General features: G+C 43.5%; 2 protein-coding genes across 3 annotated transcripts; both read right to left on the minus strand.

Annotated features, from left to right (window-relative positions):
• Window positions 1-1,533: 1,533 nt before the first annotated feature.
• tasorb (transcription activation suppressor b) lies at window positions 1,534-15,181 on the minus strand. Of its 2 annotated transcripts, none has more exons than XM_038722363.1 (23): window positions 14,768-15,181; window positions 13,210-13,355; window positions 12,804-12,896; window positions 12,649-12,721; window positions 12,318-12,409; window positions 12,099-12,233; window positions 11,851-11,975; window positions 11,697-11,728; window positions 11,306-11,411; window positions 10,945-11,048; window positions 10,552-10,661; window positions 10,156-10,228; window positions 9,971-10,045; window positions 8,053-8,883; window positions 7,403-7,707; window positions 6,292-6,394; window positions 5,337-6,187; window positions 4,706-4,828; window positions 4,304-4,463; window positions 4,104-4,212; window positions 3,826-4,004; window positions 3,497-3,631; window positions 1,534-3,287 (listed from the first exon to the last, which is right to left on the minus strand). In XM_038722363.1, the coding sequence occupies exons 1-23, from the start codon at window positions 15,069-15,071 to the stop codon at window positions 2,041-2,043; spliced, it is 5,511 nt and encodes a 1,836-aa protein (XP_038578291.1). In that variant the 5' UTR covers window positions 15,072-15,181; the 3' UTR covers window positions 1,534-2,040. The 2 variants fall into 2 exon arrangements, with proteins under 2 accessions (XP_038578291.1, XP_038578290.1); XM_038722362.1 differs by having other exon boundaries at window positions 1,534-3,290.
• A 596-nt stretch (window positions 15,182-15,777) lies between these two features.
• On the minus strand, window positions 15,778-19,398 carry asb14b (ankyrin repeat and SOCS box containing 14b). Its single transcript, XM_038721652.1, has 10 exons — window positions 19,258-19,398; window positions 18,583-18,745; window positions 18,446-18,498; window positions 18,219-18,350; window positions 17,971-18,129; window positions 17,634-17,879; window positions 17,273-17,441; window positions 16,637-17,171; window positions 16,350-16,503; window positions 15,778-16,250 (listed from the first exon to the last, which is right to left on the minus strand). Exons 2-10 carry the CDS (start codon window positions 18,705-18,707, stop codon window positions 16,075-16,077), a joined length of 1,749 nt encoding a protein of 582 aa, XP_038577580.1. The 5' UTR covers window positions 18,708-18,745; window positions 19,258-19,398; the 3' UTR covers window positions 15,778-16,074.
• Window positions 19,399-20,143: the final 745 nt, after the last annotated feature.

Here is a 20,143-nt window from a genome sequence, read left to right on the forward strand (position 1 = left end):
TGTTATACAGTCCTTGATTACATTTCTAGAAAATATACACAACACACACTGATTTGATTTATGAAAATTTCTTTCTTATATTCATTATGGCTTTACTTTTGTCTGAATATCAGTATGTTGTATATTCAGCTTATTATTTGTCATTGCATTATATTTACTTCTCTTCAAATATCTATAGAGTTCAGTCAGTTATGCACCCCAAAACTCAGGGCAGTGGCTTACAACTCTATTTGTGCAGGATATTCTAGGTATTTGTGACTGGAGTGCATTGAGTAGGGTGGTGTGAAAAAAAAAAAGCTTTTTGCTCAGTGTTTGTGTGATGGGTCTTAGCTGCAATTGATTTGATGGGGAAACAATGTTCTTACAGTTTTCAAAGTTACCATGGCATATCTATTGCACAACTGGAATGGGACTCTGGAGATAGTGTTAACCTATTTCCACATTAAAAGGAAATGGCGTCCTCTGGTGTTCAACCTCCACCAGATCCGCCACTGAGTTAATGAAACAGCACAATAGACCCACACAGAGAGGACATCAACCCTCCTAATGATCCTTTCAGTGGGGGTAGAGTTCAGCATGAAGTCTCAAAAGGATTTTAAGTGCTGCATTTCCTCCAACAGCCTGCAACAGCTCACTCCGCACACAGCTTACCCTGCTGGAGAAAATAGATTTAAATGATTTGTACTGCACTGCCCTGTGCCTTCATGAGATGGTCAGCAACAAAATGTTAGTATTTGAAGGCTTGTATATACATTGTATTATAATACAGTGCTACAAAAAATAAAAATAAAGGAACACACACAGTATAACATCATGTTAATACACTTTGGGGAAATCAATCTGTCCAGTTAGGAAGCATAAGCGATCGTAAATCAGTGTCACTTGTTTTGGTGCAGATGAAAGTGACAACCTGTGCACTGGAGAGGCAACAGTAAGACAACCCCCAAGGGTTGTAGGTGGTGACCACAGACAATTGCTCTCTCCTTATCTCGTCTGACTGATTGTTCTCTAGTTGTGTGTTTTGCCAGTGTCCTTGTCACTACTGGTAGCACAAGAAGGTACCTGCAGCCCATTCAGGTTGCACATGTCCAGAATGGCACATCCATACATGCCGTCTCAGCCTCAAGACCATGGAGGAGATACCAGGAGACCTGTTCAGTGTTATTTCAAATCCAGCCCTCCGTCAGTTGATGTTTGTTTCCATTAAACGTTATTACATCATTGTTTTCAATGAACAATGTACAGATAAGATTTTGAACTTTTAACTATTTCGTTCATTGAGGCCTGATATGTAATTTTTTTGAGCAGTGTAGTCAAGGTTTATTTTTTATGAGCATCAATATTCCTTAAATTTGTTACAGAAACCAGACCTGCTGATTCATGAGTATATCATCATTTTACTTGTTTACTTTATCCACTGCTATCCAAGGTTAAATTATCAATCTTTATACTGTACCTGTTTATACTAATTGTAAGTTGCTGAAGTAAATATGGATTATCAGTACAACGACAGTAAGACAGCTGTGATTTATATTTTTAATAGTTTGCTTGACACGGTCATCAAACTGGTCACACAAACAAGATTTGAAATGTTTTATTTTAATAGAATTTAGGACAACCAAATATGTAAAATAAAAAAAGAAAACCAACAGCAAAAGTGAAATTTCATTCACTGTTTTTTTTTTTCCTTAAAAAAATATCAGCCTTTCCCCCTTGTTCACAAACCGTTTCAAAACTGGGACAAACAGAAATTACATGATAAATTCCAAGAAGCTGGAAGGCCATTAACATTTGTTGGCAAATATAAATATAGTGGTTTGAACAGGGTCTCAAATAGCTCACATGGAAAGAGTGTACATACAGTTTACACGACAGTAGGACACTTGGCACTGCCTGTATCAATTTTTATTAATGTAAAAAACCAGGATCCTTATTTACTGATTTAAATCAATGTGTTTATGACAAGGAAATATATACATTCAGCCAGCTCTAGTATCTGGAGTACGGTGCTTGTGTTGCCCCTTCGTTCATGTTGATTGTCTATTCAGGCGCGTAACTGTGAGTGTATGTGTAGTCCGAGTAGTAATCCTGTGTCCCACCCCTGCCTGCTGGGTAACCCCAAGAGCAGGGTCCACCTGCAGCCCCACCCCCCCGATCATGTCCTCGACCTGGTCGAGGCCAAAGTCCTACTGGTGGGACTCCTCTCCCTCGATAGCTCCCTAAAGAACCAGGACCCATACCACCCCGCATAGGCCCATGATCCATCTGTCCAGGGATGCCACCTATACTACCATACCCCACACCACACATTGGATGTGGAGGCAGTGTAGGTCTGACTACTGAGCCCCCCCTGGTGGCCGCTGGTGGAATACCCACAGAAGCTCCGAGGTTGTCAGCGCAATTCACCTGAGTCCTGCCCCCCTGACTACCAGGGGTGCTGCCTCCAAAGGTTTCACCAGTTTTTGGGAGCCCACTGGGGTCCACCGGGCCAGATGTGACCACACTCTGGCTGCTAGCAGTCTCACAAGTGCTGGTCCCTGCTGTCCCCCATACACCCTCCCCAGGTCCACAGAGTGTCCTGTTTTGTTGCGAAGGGGTCCCGCTTGCATTTATTGGAATACCAGCCATATACCCTGGCTGGGCTGAGTCACAAGGGTCTGTGTAGGGGAGGGAGGTAGTGAGTGGAGAGTTCCCAGCAGCCCCAGCTCCTCCAGTGTCTGAGCCATATGTGTGGCCCAGCATCATGAGGTGAGGTGGAGGGGGAGGTTTGACCTCCAAGGGGAGGGAAGCCAGGTTGGCTAGAGGTCCTGCTGTGGCCATGACAGGTGGGGTCGGGACTGTAACAGAGGCTGAAGGGCGGTATTCTTGTTCCTGGGTGCTGCTGCAGGGCGAGGCAGGATAGGCCGGGGAGGCCGCATAGCTAGAAGAGCCAGTGTAGGATGACCACGAGGCTGAAGGACACAGGAAGCTCTGGTGGGGATTCACAGGAAAACCTCCTGGCGACAAGCTGCCAATGTCTGAAAGGCCTACACCAATCTGGTTGGTGGCTTTGAACTGAGAGATTGCTGTTTTGAGAGCGCTATAGTCAGACAGCGTTGGAGTTCTCTCGGGGGTGACCTGCTGGTCTGGGAGCGGAGGACGAAACTCCTCCGCCTCTGGTGGAGGTGGCTGTGGAGGCTTCCCCTTCTCAACTTCCTGGTTCTGCTCTGAAGGATCCGATATGGTGGGTGGCTCACCATCATCAGAGTCTAATGACATGTCCTCCTCTTCCACACACTCATCATTCACTACTGGGAGAGCAGCAGGGAGAGAGAAACAGAAAAGTGGAGAGGAAGATATTATCAAAAAAATGTGTGACAGACGCGTTAATAACATCAAACAGACATTTTTAACTGCCAAAATGACTTTAGAAGAAAAGGTAATTTAGCAAAGCAATTACACTAATGCAAAATGACATGAAATTTTGGTCTTTAGCCCTGCTGTTGACGTTACCCACCAGTAGAGGGCGGTGTTGGAAGCTCATTCTGATTAATGGAGCCAATCAGACTGGGAAAACCGCTCATAACGTCGTCAATGCTCCCTATCACTATTCCATTTCTGGAGTACTGTAGGAACATCTCAAATGGCCTTTCTGCAAAAAACACATCACAACAAGCAAAATTCAGTGAACATTTGAAATGGTAGCAAATAATAAATACTCTCATTTAATTAACTAGAAAGCAGAAAGGAAGGTCACACCAAAGCCTCAACACTGACACATAACGTAGTAGTTATTTTGCTCGTGTCCGAAGACTGGTGAAAAGATAGCGATGAGGATGAAGATACCTGTGAGGAAGATAAGGTGCCGCTGCTGCGTGTGCTGAGCTTGGAGTTTGATCAGGCAGTCCAGATCTGGAGCCTGACGCGACTGGGTGTCACATTCGTGGTATGGGAGGAACTCCACCAGGTGCTTCTTCTGATAGGCTGTAAGGAGGTTCAGCAGCCCCATGGCATTGGTGTTTAACCTTTAAGAGAACAGCAAAAGTAGACCATTCTTGCTAAAGACGCTGAAGATCATTTGGACTTGGATACTATTTTGGGTAAGCTCCTACTGAGATACTGACCTCCCCAGTTCTTTAAGCTTCTTTTGGGACTTGCAGTGCACCTTCCACTGCCAGGGGTGTTCAGGTGTGCTCTGCTCCTCCAAGAACTTCAGCAGCCCCTGCAAACGTTCTGGACAAAGCAAGCGACACAAGCTCTGAAGTTATCGTTCACTTGATATTTCCATGTACTCGCACAGCTCCCACACAACGCTGAAACTTACCCTGTGTTATAAGGTCAGGATTGAGGACAAACTCATCAGACACCATGAAGCCTCCGGACACAAACAGCTCATTATAAGTGTGGTTCTTGACGTCGTCCAGAGTGTCCACTCCAGCGAAGCTCACCGAAGGCAACTTCTTCAAAGACATCAGAGCAGGGATCTGCAGTGTGAAAATATGAGATTTTTACAAATGGAGATCTTCTATTGCTTTTTGTATTAAGTCATATAAAAAAAAGTATCATGTTTTCATGTAAGAAGTATGATGCAACGTGCAAATGTCATACAGATTATAAACAAAACTTTGCAGCAGGTGAAAAAATTCAATTAATGTGCCTTTATTTCTGTTTGATCATTATCAGCTGGTACGGAGGTGAAGAGCGTGACAGGAAGGGGAGCTCGTACCTTGTGCACGTGTGCGGCAATGTCCTCGTTCTGAATGATGATGAGGAGCTTATCTAAACTGCCGCTGTTTTCTAGAAAGGTCTGCGGGCTGCACTCACTGTTGCCAAGACTTTTCAAGTACTCCTTTGTGACAGACAGGAGAGACGTAATTGTTAGAGGCAGACAGATGAGCGTGTCATTCTCTCTTGCGTGTCAGACATGGAACACACAGTGACAAAGAGGATCCTATTCATATTCCTACTGTAGAGCTGTTTTTCCACATGTGTATGCATGCGCAATTTACTACTACAGAAAGCTCTGTGGCCCCAATAAAAAAAAAAGTGATTACGTCTACACATGAAGAATATGAAAGAAAATGTATGTGCAAATATGTAAAATCAGAATAATAATAATAATAATAATAATAACACTTTGAAGCAGCCGACATGATTTAACTTAAAATTATTACAGTGATTATGATAAAAATTAAGTTTAGGTGGTTTATCAAATAAAACTACAACTTCCAGCTTCTCAAATGTGAGGATTTTTTATTCAGTTGAAGATGTCATCAAGGCTTCTGGGAACTTGGGAAAGGCCCTTTTCACAATATTTATTGACTACTCTACTTTCACATTGGAACCTTGAATTGTACCTTGATCTCCTTGCAGACAGTGCTCTCCTCCCCCTCATCCCCGGAGTAGATGTAGAATTTGACTGTATTCTTTGTGACGTCCTTAAAGATCTCCACCAGGCTGCTGAATACCTCCGGCTTTAGCTGACCAATGAGGCTGCCGGCCAGTAGGCCGGACCCGCTCCCTGAAGCAGGGCCCGGGTTTTGAGAGTTGAGCTCTGGAGAGTCTGGTGTGACTTGAGAGGGAGAATACACATCTCTCACCAACTCTGCTGACGAGGCTTCTGTTTTAGCCTTAGAGGACAACGTCCCTTTGATGGTGACCGTTTTACCACTCTGAGAGGAGGCGGTGTTCTTCGACAGCGGGGGCTCTGCTTTAGTTTTGGGAGTCTGCACGGGGGTGGGGGGTGGTGTTGTAAGATTAGATGTTGTCACTGGGGGAGGTGGAGAAGAGACCTTAGAGGGAGTAGGTGGGGCTGGGATCAACTTGTCCATCTTCTCACACAGTGCTTTGACGTGCCCTTGAATGGGAACAGGGGAGACGTATGGTACAACAAAGTCTGAGAAGCAGCTGTTGGGCATCCAGCAGTGGTGTGGAAGCAATCGCGGGGGTAGCTGCGAAGTGTAGCAGATGTGATGCGCCTGCATGATGTTTTTAATGTCAGAGGTTAGACTGTGAATTTCCTGGTTGAGTATAGTGTCCATGCTGATGGAGGGCCTGAAGGGAACTTCCTCTGTGGCTGGTAACGTGGATGGTGCAGCCGCCTTTTTTATTTCACTTTTCACTTCACACGTCTTCGGCTCTGGATGGCTGTCAGCCACAGTCACAGCCTCTGGCTCGGGCTCTGGCTTAGGAAAAGGCTGTGCTTTGTCTGGAAGAAAGCAGACAGGAAACTTACAACTGTGACAGCCTTGTGAACCAGATCTATATATGCATACATGGAGGGGTCTGTCTGTACTGACTGCTTTTAGGTACCTTCATTGGCAGGATTAACCCAGGTTGGGTTGCCTAAGGCGTGAGCTTGCTCTGGTGGGGACTCTGCGCCAAGTGGACTACCAGGGCTACAGTCCATGTCCTCCTAAACGAAGAAAACACCAGTAGTTATTTTAAAGTCTGTGAACACATTGAATGCATGGTGAAATATTCCAAAAAAACCAACCCTAGAATAAGGCCTGTCACAATAATTACATTATCGACTTCTCATACGATATATGGACATGACCTCAATCATTTTTGCTGACCTTGATATTTCCCATTGTGTTTACATGCATGTTTGTTTACATAAGAATGGTTGCAACATTTTAGCCAGTCATGCTGCTTCTGTCTGCGCTCTGTGTCGGAGGCGGGTCTCTGGCAGCTCCTCCACACACACAGTGTGGAGTGAAGACAAGGTGTTACATGAGCCTCTTAGGTGTGAGGACTGTATAAGTCCAGCCAGAAAGTTTCTAACGGCTAGACACTGGGCACGGCTGCGTTGCGTTCTGACAGCAGCTGGAGCTGATCGTGGCCATTCTAGACAATGCTTGTGATGCCACACGTTTCAGACGCATCCCTCTCCTCACCGCGGAGAATATGCATCAAGTCTATTTTTGACGGAAGATACGTCAAGCAGCACAGAGCAGATAAATCGGTCAGGAAGTCAGACACAGAAAAGGAAGAGAAATTCCAGTCAGTATTCAAAATAAAACATTCTGTGCAGACTCCCGATCATAAATCAACATTAAACAAAATGGACAAATTAAGAACAAGTCAACAACGTTGGGCAGGCAAAACTCTCCGCTCCTGAAACAACTCTGTTTTGGTTGTGTGGTTTTAATTTATTTATGTTTTATTTTTTAGGATATTTAACATTTTTTAACATTTCAATTCTAATGTCTGAATATTCTTAAAAATAAAAAAAATCAGTTGCTCTTTGAAAGGGTGTCTTTTATGCTATTATATTGCTATCATATATTATCAAGTAGCGTAAAACGGTATAAAAAAAGACAAGAATATCGTTTATTGCAATTATTTCTGAGACAATATATCGCCCAACAACCATAGTTATTGTGACAGGACTACCTAGAACCAGCTGTTTATATCTCACCTCTGTGTAGTTTGTTTGCGATGGTGGCTCATTTTGTTTCTTTCGATCTGGGTCTGGGACGACAGGGTCCACCCTTCCTGATCCCGTTGATGGCTCGCCGTGGTTTGACTGCACAGCCGCTGAACTGTGAGCCACAGCTTTGTTGAGAGTAGCCAGGAGGATCTTGAGAAGGCGCTGGGTCTCACTGACTTCTGAGGTGTTGCCGTGAGCCCTCAGGTCAGTGTCATAGATGCCCATGCTTTCCATCACCGCTGTCAGGTTGTCGCTCTGTCCCACCTCATCTCCGACCTCATCTGCTTGGGCTCCTAATAAGAGAGACACAATTAATTGGGGGCATATGCTAAATTTGGTGTATTAATGTACTAAAATACCCCGAGCTCTTTAATAACTGAAGCTTGTGTAGTATGTGTAGTACACAGGGAACGTGAAGGATGTGTGTTATTGTAAATTTGTCAACTTTTACAAGCGAAAATATTATTTAAAGGTAGAGAATGAAACACTACCTTAATTTCGCTAGAAAAACCTAACTCGCACCATTAGTGGTAGAAATTGTCGTACTGACACACATGAAAAAGAACAGCTATCTGGATTAGCCACAAAAATGACACCATTTATATGAAATCTACATAAGCAGCTGCAGCCCTCCTCACCTCTACTTGGTTCCCCGTTGCTCAGCGGATCTGTGCGTTGGTGTTTGCTCATGCCGCCCCTCTCATCTCCCTCAAACTTCCTTTTCAGATTGTTGGTGTCCCAGGCCCCGTCCTCTCCCCTTTCCTTCCCAGGTTCCTTCACTATCGTTTTCTTATGGAGATGGATCAGCTTCAGCAACTGTTTCAGCTTGTCTTTCTCATACTCATTCTGGGACAGCCGCGACCTCTGAGCGGGCTGAGGCTGGGACTCGATGTGGGACTTGTTCTGCGACTGGGCCCCATTAGAATGGGCCGACCCTGGCCTCCGTCTGCTGCTGCTGTCTGGGGTTGGCTTCTCCTGCGCTGGCCTCTCTGGAGGTGGCCTCTCCTGGGGCTGCCTTTCTGGGGGTCTCTCCGCCCTGTCCGAGCCGCCCCAGTCAGAAACAGGGCTGTATTCCACTGGGGCCGGAGCAGGTGTGGGTATGGGGTTTCGTATTCTTTCAATGATGTCCTTCACCTTGTTCAGAGGTAAAATGTAGTTGGCAGGGTTGTGGACGTAAGAACGCAGCATAGAATCCATGTTAAATTTGGGTCGGGGCACAGGGAGGGGGTTGGTCCTATCGTCCACGTTATATTTGTAGCTGGGCAGAATAAAGGGTCGCACCGTGCCTGAATCCATACGAGTAAGGTATTCAGTGGCCTGACGCTCCACCCCAGAGCTCAGGTCCTTGCCTGGGTTGAGGCGCAACTTGAACAGGGCGTAGTGCAGAGCAGGGACAATAGGCTCCATGGAGGACATGATGGCAGGCTGGGGCTCCACCGTCAGCGGCTCTGGCTCGAACAGTCTGGATGCTATGATGGAGGACACATGTCAGTGTCATATAAAAGATACCTATCTGCACTATTATGCAGTTATAACATGGAAGCCTCTCCACTATTGTTTAGGGCTGAAACAGTTCATTGATTAAATCGATTACTAAAATGCATCGACGCAAATTCTTTGCATTGAGGCTTTGTTTAATCCAGAATCAGAATCAGTTTTATTGCCAGGTATGTGCACACATACGAGGAATTTGACTCAGGATTGTACATTGCTCACAATGTGCTTACTTATACAATAATAAAATAATAATAAAATCAGACACAAACTACAGAGTAGACAACACTAATATACACACTATGAACAAAACAATATAGACATCTACATATAATCCATACAACTATATAGCACACTGTTTCACAAGGACATTTATTACTGTCGCACATCGTGCTTATGCTGTGTGAACACGACGTGATTGTGATGGCGCTGTTTGCAAAGTGGAGGAAGAGAGAGAAAATAGCGAGGGACGAAGAAGAACGTGTCCAAAGTATGGGATTATTTCAAGCTAAAAGAAAACAACAACTCTGTAATGTTACAGTCCGTCCATTGTAAAACGAAACTTATGTCATCTCAGCAACAGCACGCCAGCACCTGATCAGAAAGCACCCGGTGTTCTGCCAGCAGACCACAGACAAGTTAACAGTTACAGCAACTTTAGCATTTAACTGAAATCATGATTAAGTGGTTGTCTGGTTGTTGGTCTGTTGATGTTGTTGGTCTGATGTTTACTGTATGACACATTATGAATTTCCGAAAGGACGAATAAATATCTATCATCTATCAAAGTACACAGCCGTTCCCGTTACCGTGGGGGGTGGGGCGTCGCAGCCAAGCAAAAGTACTTCTTAAACAACGCATCGAATCGTTGAAATAATCTATAGAAGCTTAGAGTACTAAAATCATCATTAGCTGCGGCCCTACTATTTTGTAAGTAAAAAAAAAAAAAGGACGAGCGTTCAGTAGGTAGGTCCAAACATCCTGTCTGCTAATAAAACCTTGATGCTGCCACTTGGAGCTAGGTCGAAAAAAAGGAATGGCTAGATAGTGAATAATACTTACAATACTTGACAACCATCCTTGACTCCTGAAAGATGAATAATGCCTGCAGATTCTTCTCCGCTCGCCCCCGCCGCTCTAGAAAACAAACCGCAACATTAGAGCTGAACCCTCTTTGAAGGAAACAAGTAGGTGGTTCAACTGACACAACAGAGGATTATGAGAGGAGAGTAAAAGCTTTTTGGCACCTTTGGACTCAACCATCTGAGCTGAGGACAGCAGGAAGAGAAAGCCCCTGTCGAACAAGGACTTCACCAGCACCTGAATAAGGAAACAAACAAGTCTGTTGCTGGACAGGTTTGCTTATCCTTATGTGACAGTTTGGCAGATGTTTCCCTACACAATTTTCTTGTTAAGGAAGAAAAATTAATGGACCTAAATCTACCTTACTGACATAAAACGGTAATGCATAAAAGCAGTTTGTGTATCAAACTTTTATTCTCGTCCCTCTTTGTATGCTTTCTCTGTACTGAACAGCCTGAATCTAAATGTATTTGCTGTGTTTCAGTGATTCACTGAGTCTGGGGATTTTGGGGATTTTAAAGTATGAGAACCTGGTAGGTAACAGCTACCGGGTGACTCACCATCCTGTCCCTCTCCAGTTTGTTGACCAGCCCTGCCAAGCTGCCGCTGGTTGGTTTGCCTTTTCCATCCACCACCTCAAACAGGCTGCAGGACATCCCACACTTCGTCACTGCAGGCAAACAAATGCAAGGTGGAATGCAAAGCAGAGCCACAACTCATCTGTGCAGTAGTTTTCTTTCTGTATACTCAGTTTTATCTGAAATATTGTACATTTTTCAATTGATTCAACTTCAATGGATCTAATAAAGTAGCAGTTTCTGTAACACACAATGCAGTGTGTGCATTTAGAATAGCTTTAAAAATCTGATTTCAAGTAATGCATTACTGCCTACATCTCATGGGCATTTTCTTTTTTAAATTATGAGATATACACATGTAGGATCTGGACTGACCTTCCCGTGATGCGCTGTAGGTGTCCCAAGAAAAGAGCACAGAGGGAATCTTTCGCTTCACCTGCTCCAGCTGCATGCCCCGACTCACCTCCAGCTTCTCAGGTCTTGGGGGGGGGGGGGGATCAAAGAGCACATCATAAAAAATTTCAGAAGAAAATAAAAGAGAATACTGTCTGTATATTGCACAGGTGTATTCTGACTTGCTCTTCTCACCTACAAGATTTTTGCAGTCTCAAAGTGCAGCACATAAAATATTTTGTGCCAAAAGGTGTCTAATGATTAACAGAGGAAATTCTCATCACACTGCAGGTGTTTTCTAGAGATACAAATAATTATATGAGAGAATAAAGGTTTTACTCACAATTTGAAAGGAAGGTAGGGGCGTGAGGAGGATCTTAAACAGACTGGGAATAACTCCTTGCCCTTGTTCACTAGTGGCCCGCTCCACACCGTGTAGCAGCTCTTCCCTGCAACAGCATCAACAGCACAGGTCAAAGGTCAAGAAAGAAATAAAGAAAGCAACTACTAGTTTGTCACTGAAAGGCTCATTTTTGACACGTAATCATCATCTTTACAAATCTTTGCACTTGTTGTTAAAACTACAATTTTGGGGTTGCAGTAATTAAAATGCACTCTTCTGTAACAGACTAAGCCACTAAGTGTGGAAATGTAAATTTGACACTAATTTGAAGGTAACACTATTTTTTTTCACTACATATTTGTCAAATATATAAGATTAAAAAATGTTTCACCTCTACTTCCTTCCGAGGGAATAGTGTTAAACCTGTAAAGGAGAGAAACCGAAAGCTTGTTTACAAAACACAGAACACCGCGCAGTCCTGCCAACCTCCCCAACCGACTGAAATTACTCGCTCACGTTTCACCATTTCCTCCAGGAATACGTACCTGTGTGCAGTCATAGGAGTTGCGGCAGCCTCCTTGCCTTTGTACTGAAAGGAAACCACAGCATAGGGGCACACGTGCCTGGGCCGTGCCTTGATCTCATCAAAAGCAAACTCGAAAAAGTATTGCTAAAAGACGACAAGACAGACGCATTATAAACATACAAATCCTGTCCAAGATATAATTGAACATAAAACATTACTTTGATAACACAATACATACAATAAGAGAATAAAAAAGCTCATGCTTACCTGTGTGAGCTCAAAAGCCCTGTAAGACAGCAAAGACGTAACCCTATTGGCACTTTTGGACAAGTGACAGTCAAACTTGGGCGTAGGTTCTATAGCATTCTTAGGTATGTTCTCGTGGATGTGCTTTATTCGGCCCTGGGGAACAAAACATACTGGTGAGCTTTAAGTCCCACAAGAATTGGGACTCATCACAAAATGAAAACAGAATGGTAGTCATACCCTCATAACTTTAAAAACGATCATGTCTCCGATCGAGCCCACTTCAAAGGGATTGATTTGTAACAAATCAGAATATTTGGAGAGATAAACACCTACAATGACAAAACATACACCAACAAAATGCATTTAAGTATCATATTTACGCTCCAAAAATCAAACCATGAGATATGACATTATGTCATATATTGTTGCATATATCAGAGCCGTTCCCCACAGCCTGTACTAGCGGTCTTCAGCTGAAACTTTTATCAGGGGCAGTAATCCCAACACCATCATTCCATCTGACAGTAGTCTCTTAAAGTCAACAACAACATGCAAGAGACCAACTTACCGTGTGATGGATTTCCTAGTGTCGTTATCCTCGAGTGTCCAACCGACAGACCCTTCTCGCAGTACCACTGGAGCTAGACATATAAAGCATATAAAGCTCAAAACCATGACAAAATAAATAAACAAAAAAACATCAGGCTTTGTGACAATCAATACCTTGGATTTGTCTGGATAAAGGAAGCAGTACGACTCAGTCATTTCTTGTTCAGTCCGCCCCTCCTGCTTCATCTCTCTCCGCTTCTCAATGAACTGCCGCACAAAGGGAGTGGGTAGCAAATGAGTTACAGGTGAACCTCACAAACACTGACATACATGGCCCTGGTAGAATGTGTAACCTGGAAGATCGCATGCTGAAAACATTATTACAGCCTGTCCTCACTGTCGCACAAGCTACAACAATTATAGCACTGCCGCATCGTTTTAACTTTTAAGACTGCTAATTATTTCAATGGCATGATTTTGTCAAATTTGGTTTCAACCTGCAAAAAGGTTCCATTAATGAAAAGGAAGCAAATGAAGTGCTCATGGTGACGTTGTGGTGTGCAGGAAGTCAATGACCAACCTCCTTCTCCAGCAGCTCATTTTGAATGAGCCTGGCCTTGCAGTACGAGAAGGTTCCTCGTGATGATGAGTCTAGGTAAAACGAGGAGATGATCTTTACAAGGTCGTCAAACTCCCGGCTGTCAGGGGGCAGAAACTGGTACAAGCCTGCACACACAGAAGTCAATCAGTGGATTAGCGTATTTGCATATGTAGCATAGACCTGTGTGCATGTGCAGAGGAGGGAGTTAGTGCGAAAAAGTAATATACTATCAAAACTTTAAGCCAAAACGGCAGGAGACAGCAAAATCATCAAACTGACTACTGGTTGCATCCTATGCTTAACTTATTTCTCACGTTTAACTGTCTGCTAATCAGAACAGGTTACTGATACGTGATATTGGGAGTTATTAAGATTGGACAAACACTGTTCAACAACAGTAACTAGGAACCTCCTACATCAACAAACTGTACAAGTGACCAAGCCTTGCATCTGTCTGTATTTATATATAGTTTATGTCAATCCAAACACATGCCAAGGAGTGAAACCACCACTCTCTGACCACACAGGCAACCTGGATGGAGTGTCATCGGCCTCAAGCTGTGGGGTAACAAGTAGTAAACATTCCTCATGTAGGGCAAAGGAATGAAGGCTGGAGACAGGCCATTGGAGTGTGCACACAGCCAAGTCTGTCTCACAGTTGTTGTGCTTCCAACTTGGGCAATGAGATGTTTTATACATTAAATAAGCAAACTCCTGAAGGAAAAAATTCTGCAGCACGACTGCTTGGAAGTGGCTCAAAATGTCCAGGAACTTCAGCTCAACTTTGCATATAAACAAATAACTGATGTATCACAGCAAGGCTTGTAACAACCACTATCCATCTGTCACTTTGCTATGGGTACTTCAGTCTTGTTAAAATATGATGGGGAGTATTGTACTCTGAAGAGTATTGAGGTGAGGTGTAAAAAGGATGCTCTGAAATACCAGTGACATCAGGCTGGGATAAGGGGTGAGCAGCCCTGCTTAGATTTCATTGAAAGTGTCATGGCACTGCGAATACAGTGGAAATATACGGGTGGGGTGCATGAATCCATGCCCTTCACTGAGGTCAATGAGACTCCCACATGTTGTCAGGTGATGGCTGCAACACACTCATGCAACCAGCAGCATCGTTCAATCAGACTATGGTCACATGAAAAGGTGGAGAGACCAAACAAGGTGGGCTTTCAAATGGGCAGTCCTCAAGGTACAGCTTCAGGCGCCTGAACAGGAACGTAGCGTTAGCTGGCTGCTGCTGCTCACTGGCAACTTGGATAAACAGACACCTGAGCCGGACAACGTTACCAAAGCTAACGTTATGTCCGCTAAAACAACTCGCGATACGTCTGTCAAGACTATCCATATGCTTACAATGTATGACGTCGATCGATTAAATTTAAACCTAAAATGTCCGTGAACATGTTAAACTAACGAGAAGCAACCAGCCAGCTAGCTAGCAGGCTAGCAACATGCAGCAGCAGCAGAATTATGAAAGACAGGACAGGCTCTGTTCACAATTGCAGCGACATGGCACCACCTTTCCGCTCTTTTATCTTCCTCGGGATTTGAAAATTTCTCCGTGGCAGCTCTTCGCCCGATCTCTGGCCTGGCAAGGGAGAACTGCTAACACTCCGAGCGTCCGCCTGCACGCTCTTCCGCCGCTCAGGGGCTTCTTGTTCGGGCATTACACTGTCTCCACATCCAGGCTGATCGCCATTTTGGTTGGCTGTGGCCGAGGTGGCGGCTGAATTCTTCGCAGGTTCGCCACCCTCCGGCTGGAGATTGTCCGTCTCGGTGCATTCTGAGTCCCTTTTCCCCACCGCGTTGGGGTTCAGGGCCATTTTCGGACACCGTGCACGTAGTACGGGCAATGTAGCTCTAACGATTACGGCGCCGCTTCATACACACTCTCTCCTCCTCACCCAGCCTCCGCCATTGTGAAAATGACGTACACGTTCTTCTCCACCACTGCAAAACGCTGCCGTCACTATGTTTACATACGAGAAAATCCGCGCCACCCAGCGGCAAAGACACAAACTGCGATGTGGTGGGGATGTGTGAGTGATGGTGGTCAAAATAGTGCTCACATTCAACAATACACGATAAGAAAAACATGTAGAACGCCGCCAAATATGTAAAAGCCTGCTATGAAGCTATGAATGGACATAACTTACATTTTAACATCTTATTTATGTATCACTTTCAGTTTTTATAACACTTGTATTCCCACACGATTGCGCCACACACTGAGATGGCATGTAGATGAATACTGATATACACACTATTTTTATATACAGTCAATGATAAAACCTTATAGGTTGATGCAACGTACATAACAAGCACACTCCTGTAATACTCTAGGCTACCACCAGGAGATGACATATGGGCGGGGATTCTTGCATCTCACAAGAAAATAAAGAATTGTGCAATTTTAGATGTTTTGAAGATTACACTGTAAGAGTTTTTATCGCATACTGGTTTTATGCTTTCATCTCTCCTTATGATAAAATTTTCTGTATTTACATTATACAATTGAGTACTCGAATTACAATAAGACTGAGTGTGAAATAATAATACAGTTGTTTTAATGTGAAGAGTTGCTATAACAAAGAGGAAATCTTTACATGAGGCATGTCATTGTAGCTATTAAAAGACAGAACTCAAAAGTTCATACAGCTTTGTATAAATACTATTGTAAGGCATTAAGTAGCCTACATAAAACATGTACTTGGAAAACTACACAATTTCCAAAACACACAATATTAAGGCAAACAAATAATGGATACTGACTGTCTTTGTCCTTCTATCACAGTGGTATCTGTGACAACAATAAATGTGTTTTCACTATAGGTTAACCATGCTGCCCCTGCTGTAGACATCAAACTCCTTGTAGCGTAGGTAATCTTTCAGTAAGGGAGGAAGAGGAAGGAAGTTGATGAAAACTGGAGCTCTCAAACGCAGGCGACTGAGATGCTCCCTTAGCCGCAACCGACACAGGTGCTTCAGACTTCGTGCATTTCCTGTGTGAGTGAAAATAAAGTCAGTTAAGTCACATAAGTTCCTCAATACGCGTGCTGACAGTTGACAAATAAATAAAGCAGGATCATGGCAGTTCTTACTTTGAATGTGGCAGATCTCCTGCCACTGTTTCTGCTCAGTCAAGGTGTCCTTAAGTTTGGTACAGAAGGTAACGTGGTCGGTGTAGTCGAGCATGATACGCACCACCTGACCAGATAAGTGCTGAAGCCACGCCACTGTTATCACCTCACAGAACTGGAAAGAGACACAGACACATGGCAGTCAAAGCGAGACCCTGAAAGAAAGCATTAGTCCACTGGTTCCCCTGTGGAATTCATTCGCATCATTTCTTCGCACCACTTTTTCTCTCAGACAAGCTTTGTCTCACCACCATGTCTTTGATGACCGAGGTCATCCAAGGAGCGTAGTCATGGGAACTGTCACCATAGGGACAGTCAAAGCAGCGCTTAACATCATATCCATGGTTAAGAATCATTCTAAGCATGACCTCGTCTTTCAAGGCGTACTGCAGTGCTGAGGGGAAGTGAGTGGTGTTGACACGGGAGTAGTAGTTTACATTTGCCCCAGACTTCAGCAATGTGTTGATCAGTTCATAGTTGCCCTGTCTAAGAGCCACCTGCAAACAGTTGACAGGATCCTGGTTCACCATTGCCCCAGCCTCTAACAGCAAGCGGGTGCACTGAAGATCATTGTTGGACACAGCAAAAAAGAGGGCAGACCTGCGCTCGTCATCATAGTTGCAGCGCACCCTTGGGTGCAGCATGAAGTTTGGATCATAGCCAGCTTTGAGCAGCATCTCCACACAACGGGCATGTCCCCCAGCAGCTGCAGAATGGAGAGGACTCATCCCGCTTTCCTTAACAGCATCCAGCTTAGTCACTTGGATGAGACGCTCCAATGCCCTTGTCAAAGAGACCTCATTTAAGAACATGACAGCAGTAATTCTGGCAAACTGTATTTGAAAAATGTGAACACTGGATATTGTAACATAGATAGTCCTTACAGTATGTGTCCATGGTAGGCCACACGGTGAATTGCCAGGTGCCCACTGTAAAGAGGTAGATTGGGATCAGCTCCATGGTCCAACAGCAAGGAGATTATGTCAGGATTTCCTGATGCTGCAGCATCAAACAAGATCGTGCCTGACTCCGATTCACACCACACATGGGCTCCTACAAAATGAATATAAATACTATAAGAATATACATTTAATAGGCCATTTCCAGACCTGGAAAACAGTATGGAACAATTTATCTATTACAAATTGTTAATTTATTTTTTTGCACCATAAATTGTCAGATCAACTCAACAAATGAAGTAATGGAAATCCATATAGGGAGGATAAGTCACCTCATCTCATATACCTTTCTCTAACAGGACCTCCACCACATTCAGATGCCCATTCTGTGCAGCCAGAGCCAGTGGAGTTTTCTTTTTGATGTCACATGCATTTGGGTTGGCACCAGACTCTAGGAGAAGATAGACAAAGTTCTCCAGGCCTAAAAAGGCACACTCATGTAGGGCTGTCCTGTCAAGTGGTCCTATTTGGTCAACCTTGGCATTGTAGCGAAGCAATAGTGTGGCCAAGTCATACTGGTCATTCAGAATAGCTAAGAAATTAGGAGAGAGAAGTCAATAATTAAAAATCTAGCAGATATCTGTTGTAAAATGAAACGCATTTTGCAGTCAGATGTCATATACCTGCCACTAATGGAGAATCCTGCTCATCATTCTGGAGATCCGGGCTACAGCCGTTCTGTAACAAGAATGTAGCGTTCTCTCTGACTCCATGAACCACGGCCAGAAACAGCGGCGTCTCACCCTTAAGAGTACGACAATGGGCTGCACCTGGGGGTGATGCTGGAACCCAAACACAAAACAATGAATCAATATTCCAGAATTTAAAAAGAGGCTGTACAGTCAAAAATTACAGTTATACTTTTATTAACCTGAGAAGATGATCTCTAGGATCCTTTTATTCACTTGCACTGCAGCCTCATGAAGTGGGATCCATCCTCGTTCATCAACTCTGGACAGGGTCTCTGGTTGTACTGCCATTCTGTTCAGTGCATCTTCATCACCTAAATATGAAGACATTATACCCTAACGTCTGGCAGGATTAATGATAATCTGGTCTGCACCGGCTTTGACAAATTAAAGAATGACATCACCATACCCTCCTTGATTGCTTTGAAAATCTCATCAGGGTCTTCACTTGGTTTCAGATCACTATTGAAAGAAAATAAAAAATAATCAAATGATCAACAAGAGACAGACAATGTACAGAAAGAGTCGTTTAACACAAAGCCCAACCTTGGATTCAATCCTTTGAGCTTCCTGTACTGAATCAGACTTTGTTCAATTATATATTGCGTTGCCTCATCTTCATCCAAATCATCCTCCGATTGATAAAAGTCATCTTCTGTGTCTGGGTTCATCTGTTAGTCCAGAAAGGCTCAGTGCACAATGGGTTGCTCTGCAGAGACACAGCCATAAGGTACACAAGACCATAAATTCTGATACCCGCTTGCAGCCCTGAATACCAACAGGGAAAAGTGAACTACAGCCCTGTGCAGCTACACACAGGACTGTTATTCCTGCTTTTGAATTAGATGTCAAAATAAGTTTAGTGACACTAAAATACATTCAAGGTATTGAATCTAATTATTCCAATGAGCAGTCCTATTTGTCTTAGTTTGTTTGCCCTACACAGCTTAACTTTACACTTCCCGTGAAGAATTTATAGTATTTCTCTCTCAGTGTGGTCAAAACAAGTGATTCCTACTGCGTAAATGATTTCTGTGAGCATTTCTTAAACTTAGACCACAACAAGACAGTATCAAAAGTGCTATTAAATTCCCTGGAAAGTCAAATTCAAATTCAACAACACAACATGGAAATTCAACATCAAGATGAACAGGGTGTCTACAATTGCAAACTCCACACTCTAAATCTAGCTGCATTATTTACTTATCAACTGGTGTTTACCTTCAGTGAAGTGGTTGTGCGCCTTCGGTGGCTTTAACAACAGTAGAGTCAGTAGGCTCCTCAGTGCCCACACATACTGCAGCTATTTATATCTCCCACTATAAATATCAGATCACGGGGTCTTCACAGGCAGCACCTAGCTTTGACCCACTGAGCACAACTGCTCAGCTTGTATGCACATTTACTCGTAACAGAGACCATTATTTTAAAAAAACAGCGGCATGACCTGCCATAATAAGAAAGCTTTTGGATTTGATTTCAGATTTATTAAATTGTATTATAATTTGTGCTATCTATTATGCACATGCTACAAATAGTATTAACTTAAACACTGATGCTGAGATTTCTCTTACTTACATACTGTATATGAGTTAGTGTAAATATATTTCCATATGTCATATATCAAGTTGAGTTTTCTTCACTTTTTATTCAGTGATCAGAAAACGTTTGTTTTCCTCATATTGTTGCTGTACTCTTTTGTGTACTAGAGAACAGCAAAGTATGTGTACTAAAGATGATAGCCTGCACATAGCTTGTTATCATCAGTATCAGATCACAGTGAGGAACCAAGAGACAAACAGATGACAAACGGAGGCAAGTGGGCATTGACAAAAAGAAAGAAGGCCTTAACAGGAAAGTTTTTGAATGTGCAGAATATTTACACTGATAAGTAACACAAGATCAAGCTTTTACAGCAGCACCAGTTCAACATTAAAGTTCTCATTACAAGCCATCTGTTTTAAATTTTGGTTTGCGGCGCCACATTGCTGGTACAGTACATGCCTGCATGTGTGTTCCAAAAGCAATGTTACACAGTTACCGGCTTGATGCCAGGAAAGGACTGGTTTGTGAATTGGTTTAAAAACTCCAAAGGCATAAGTGGAGT

Source organism: Micropterus salmoides, unplaced genomic scaffold (assembly GCF_014851395.1).
Source record: "Micropterus salmoides isolate LMB-PRFRI ecotype aquatic unplaced genomic scaffold, ASM1485139v1 Ms_hic_scaffold_16, whole genome shotgun sequence".
Classification (NCBI taxonomy): Eukaryota; Metazoa; Chordata; class Actinopteri; order Centrarchiformes; family Centrarchidae; genus Micropterus; species Micropterus salmoides.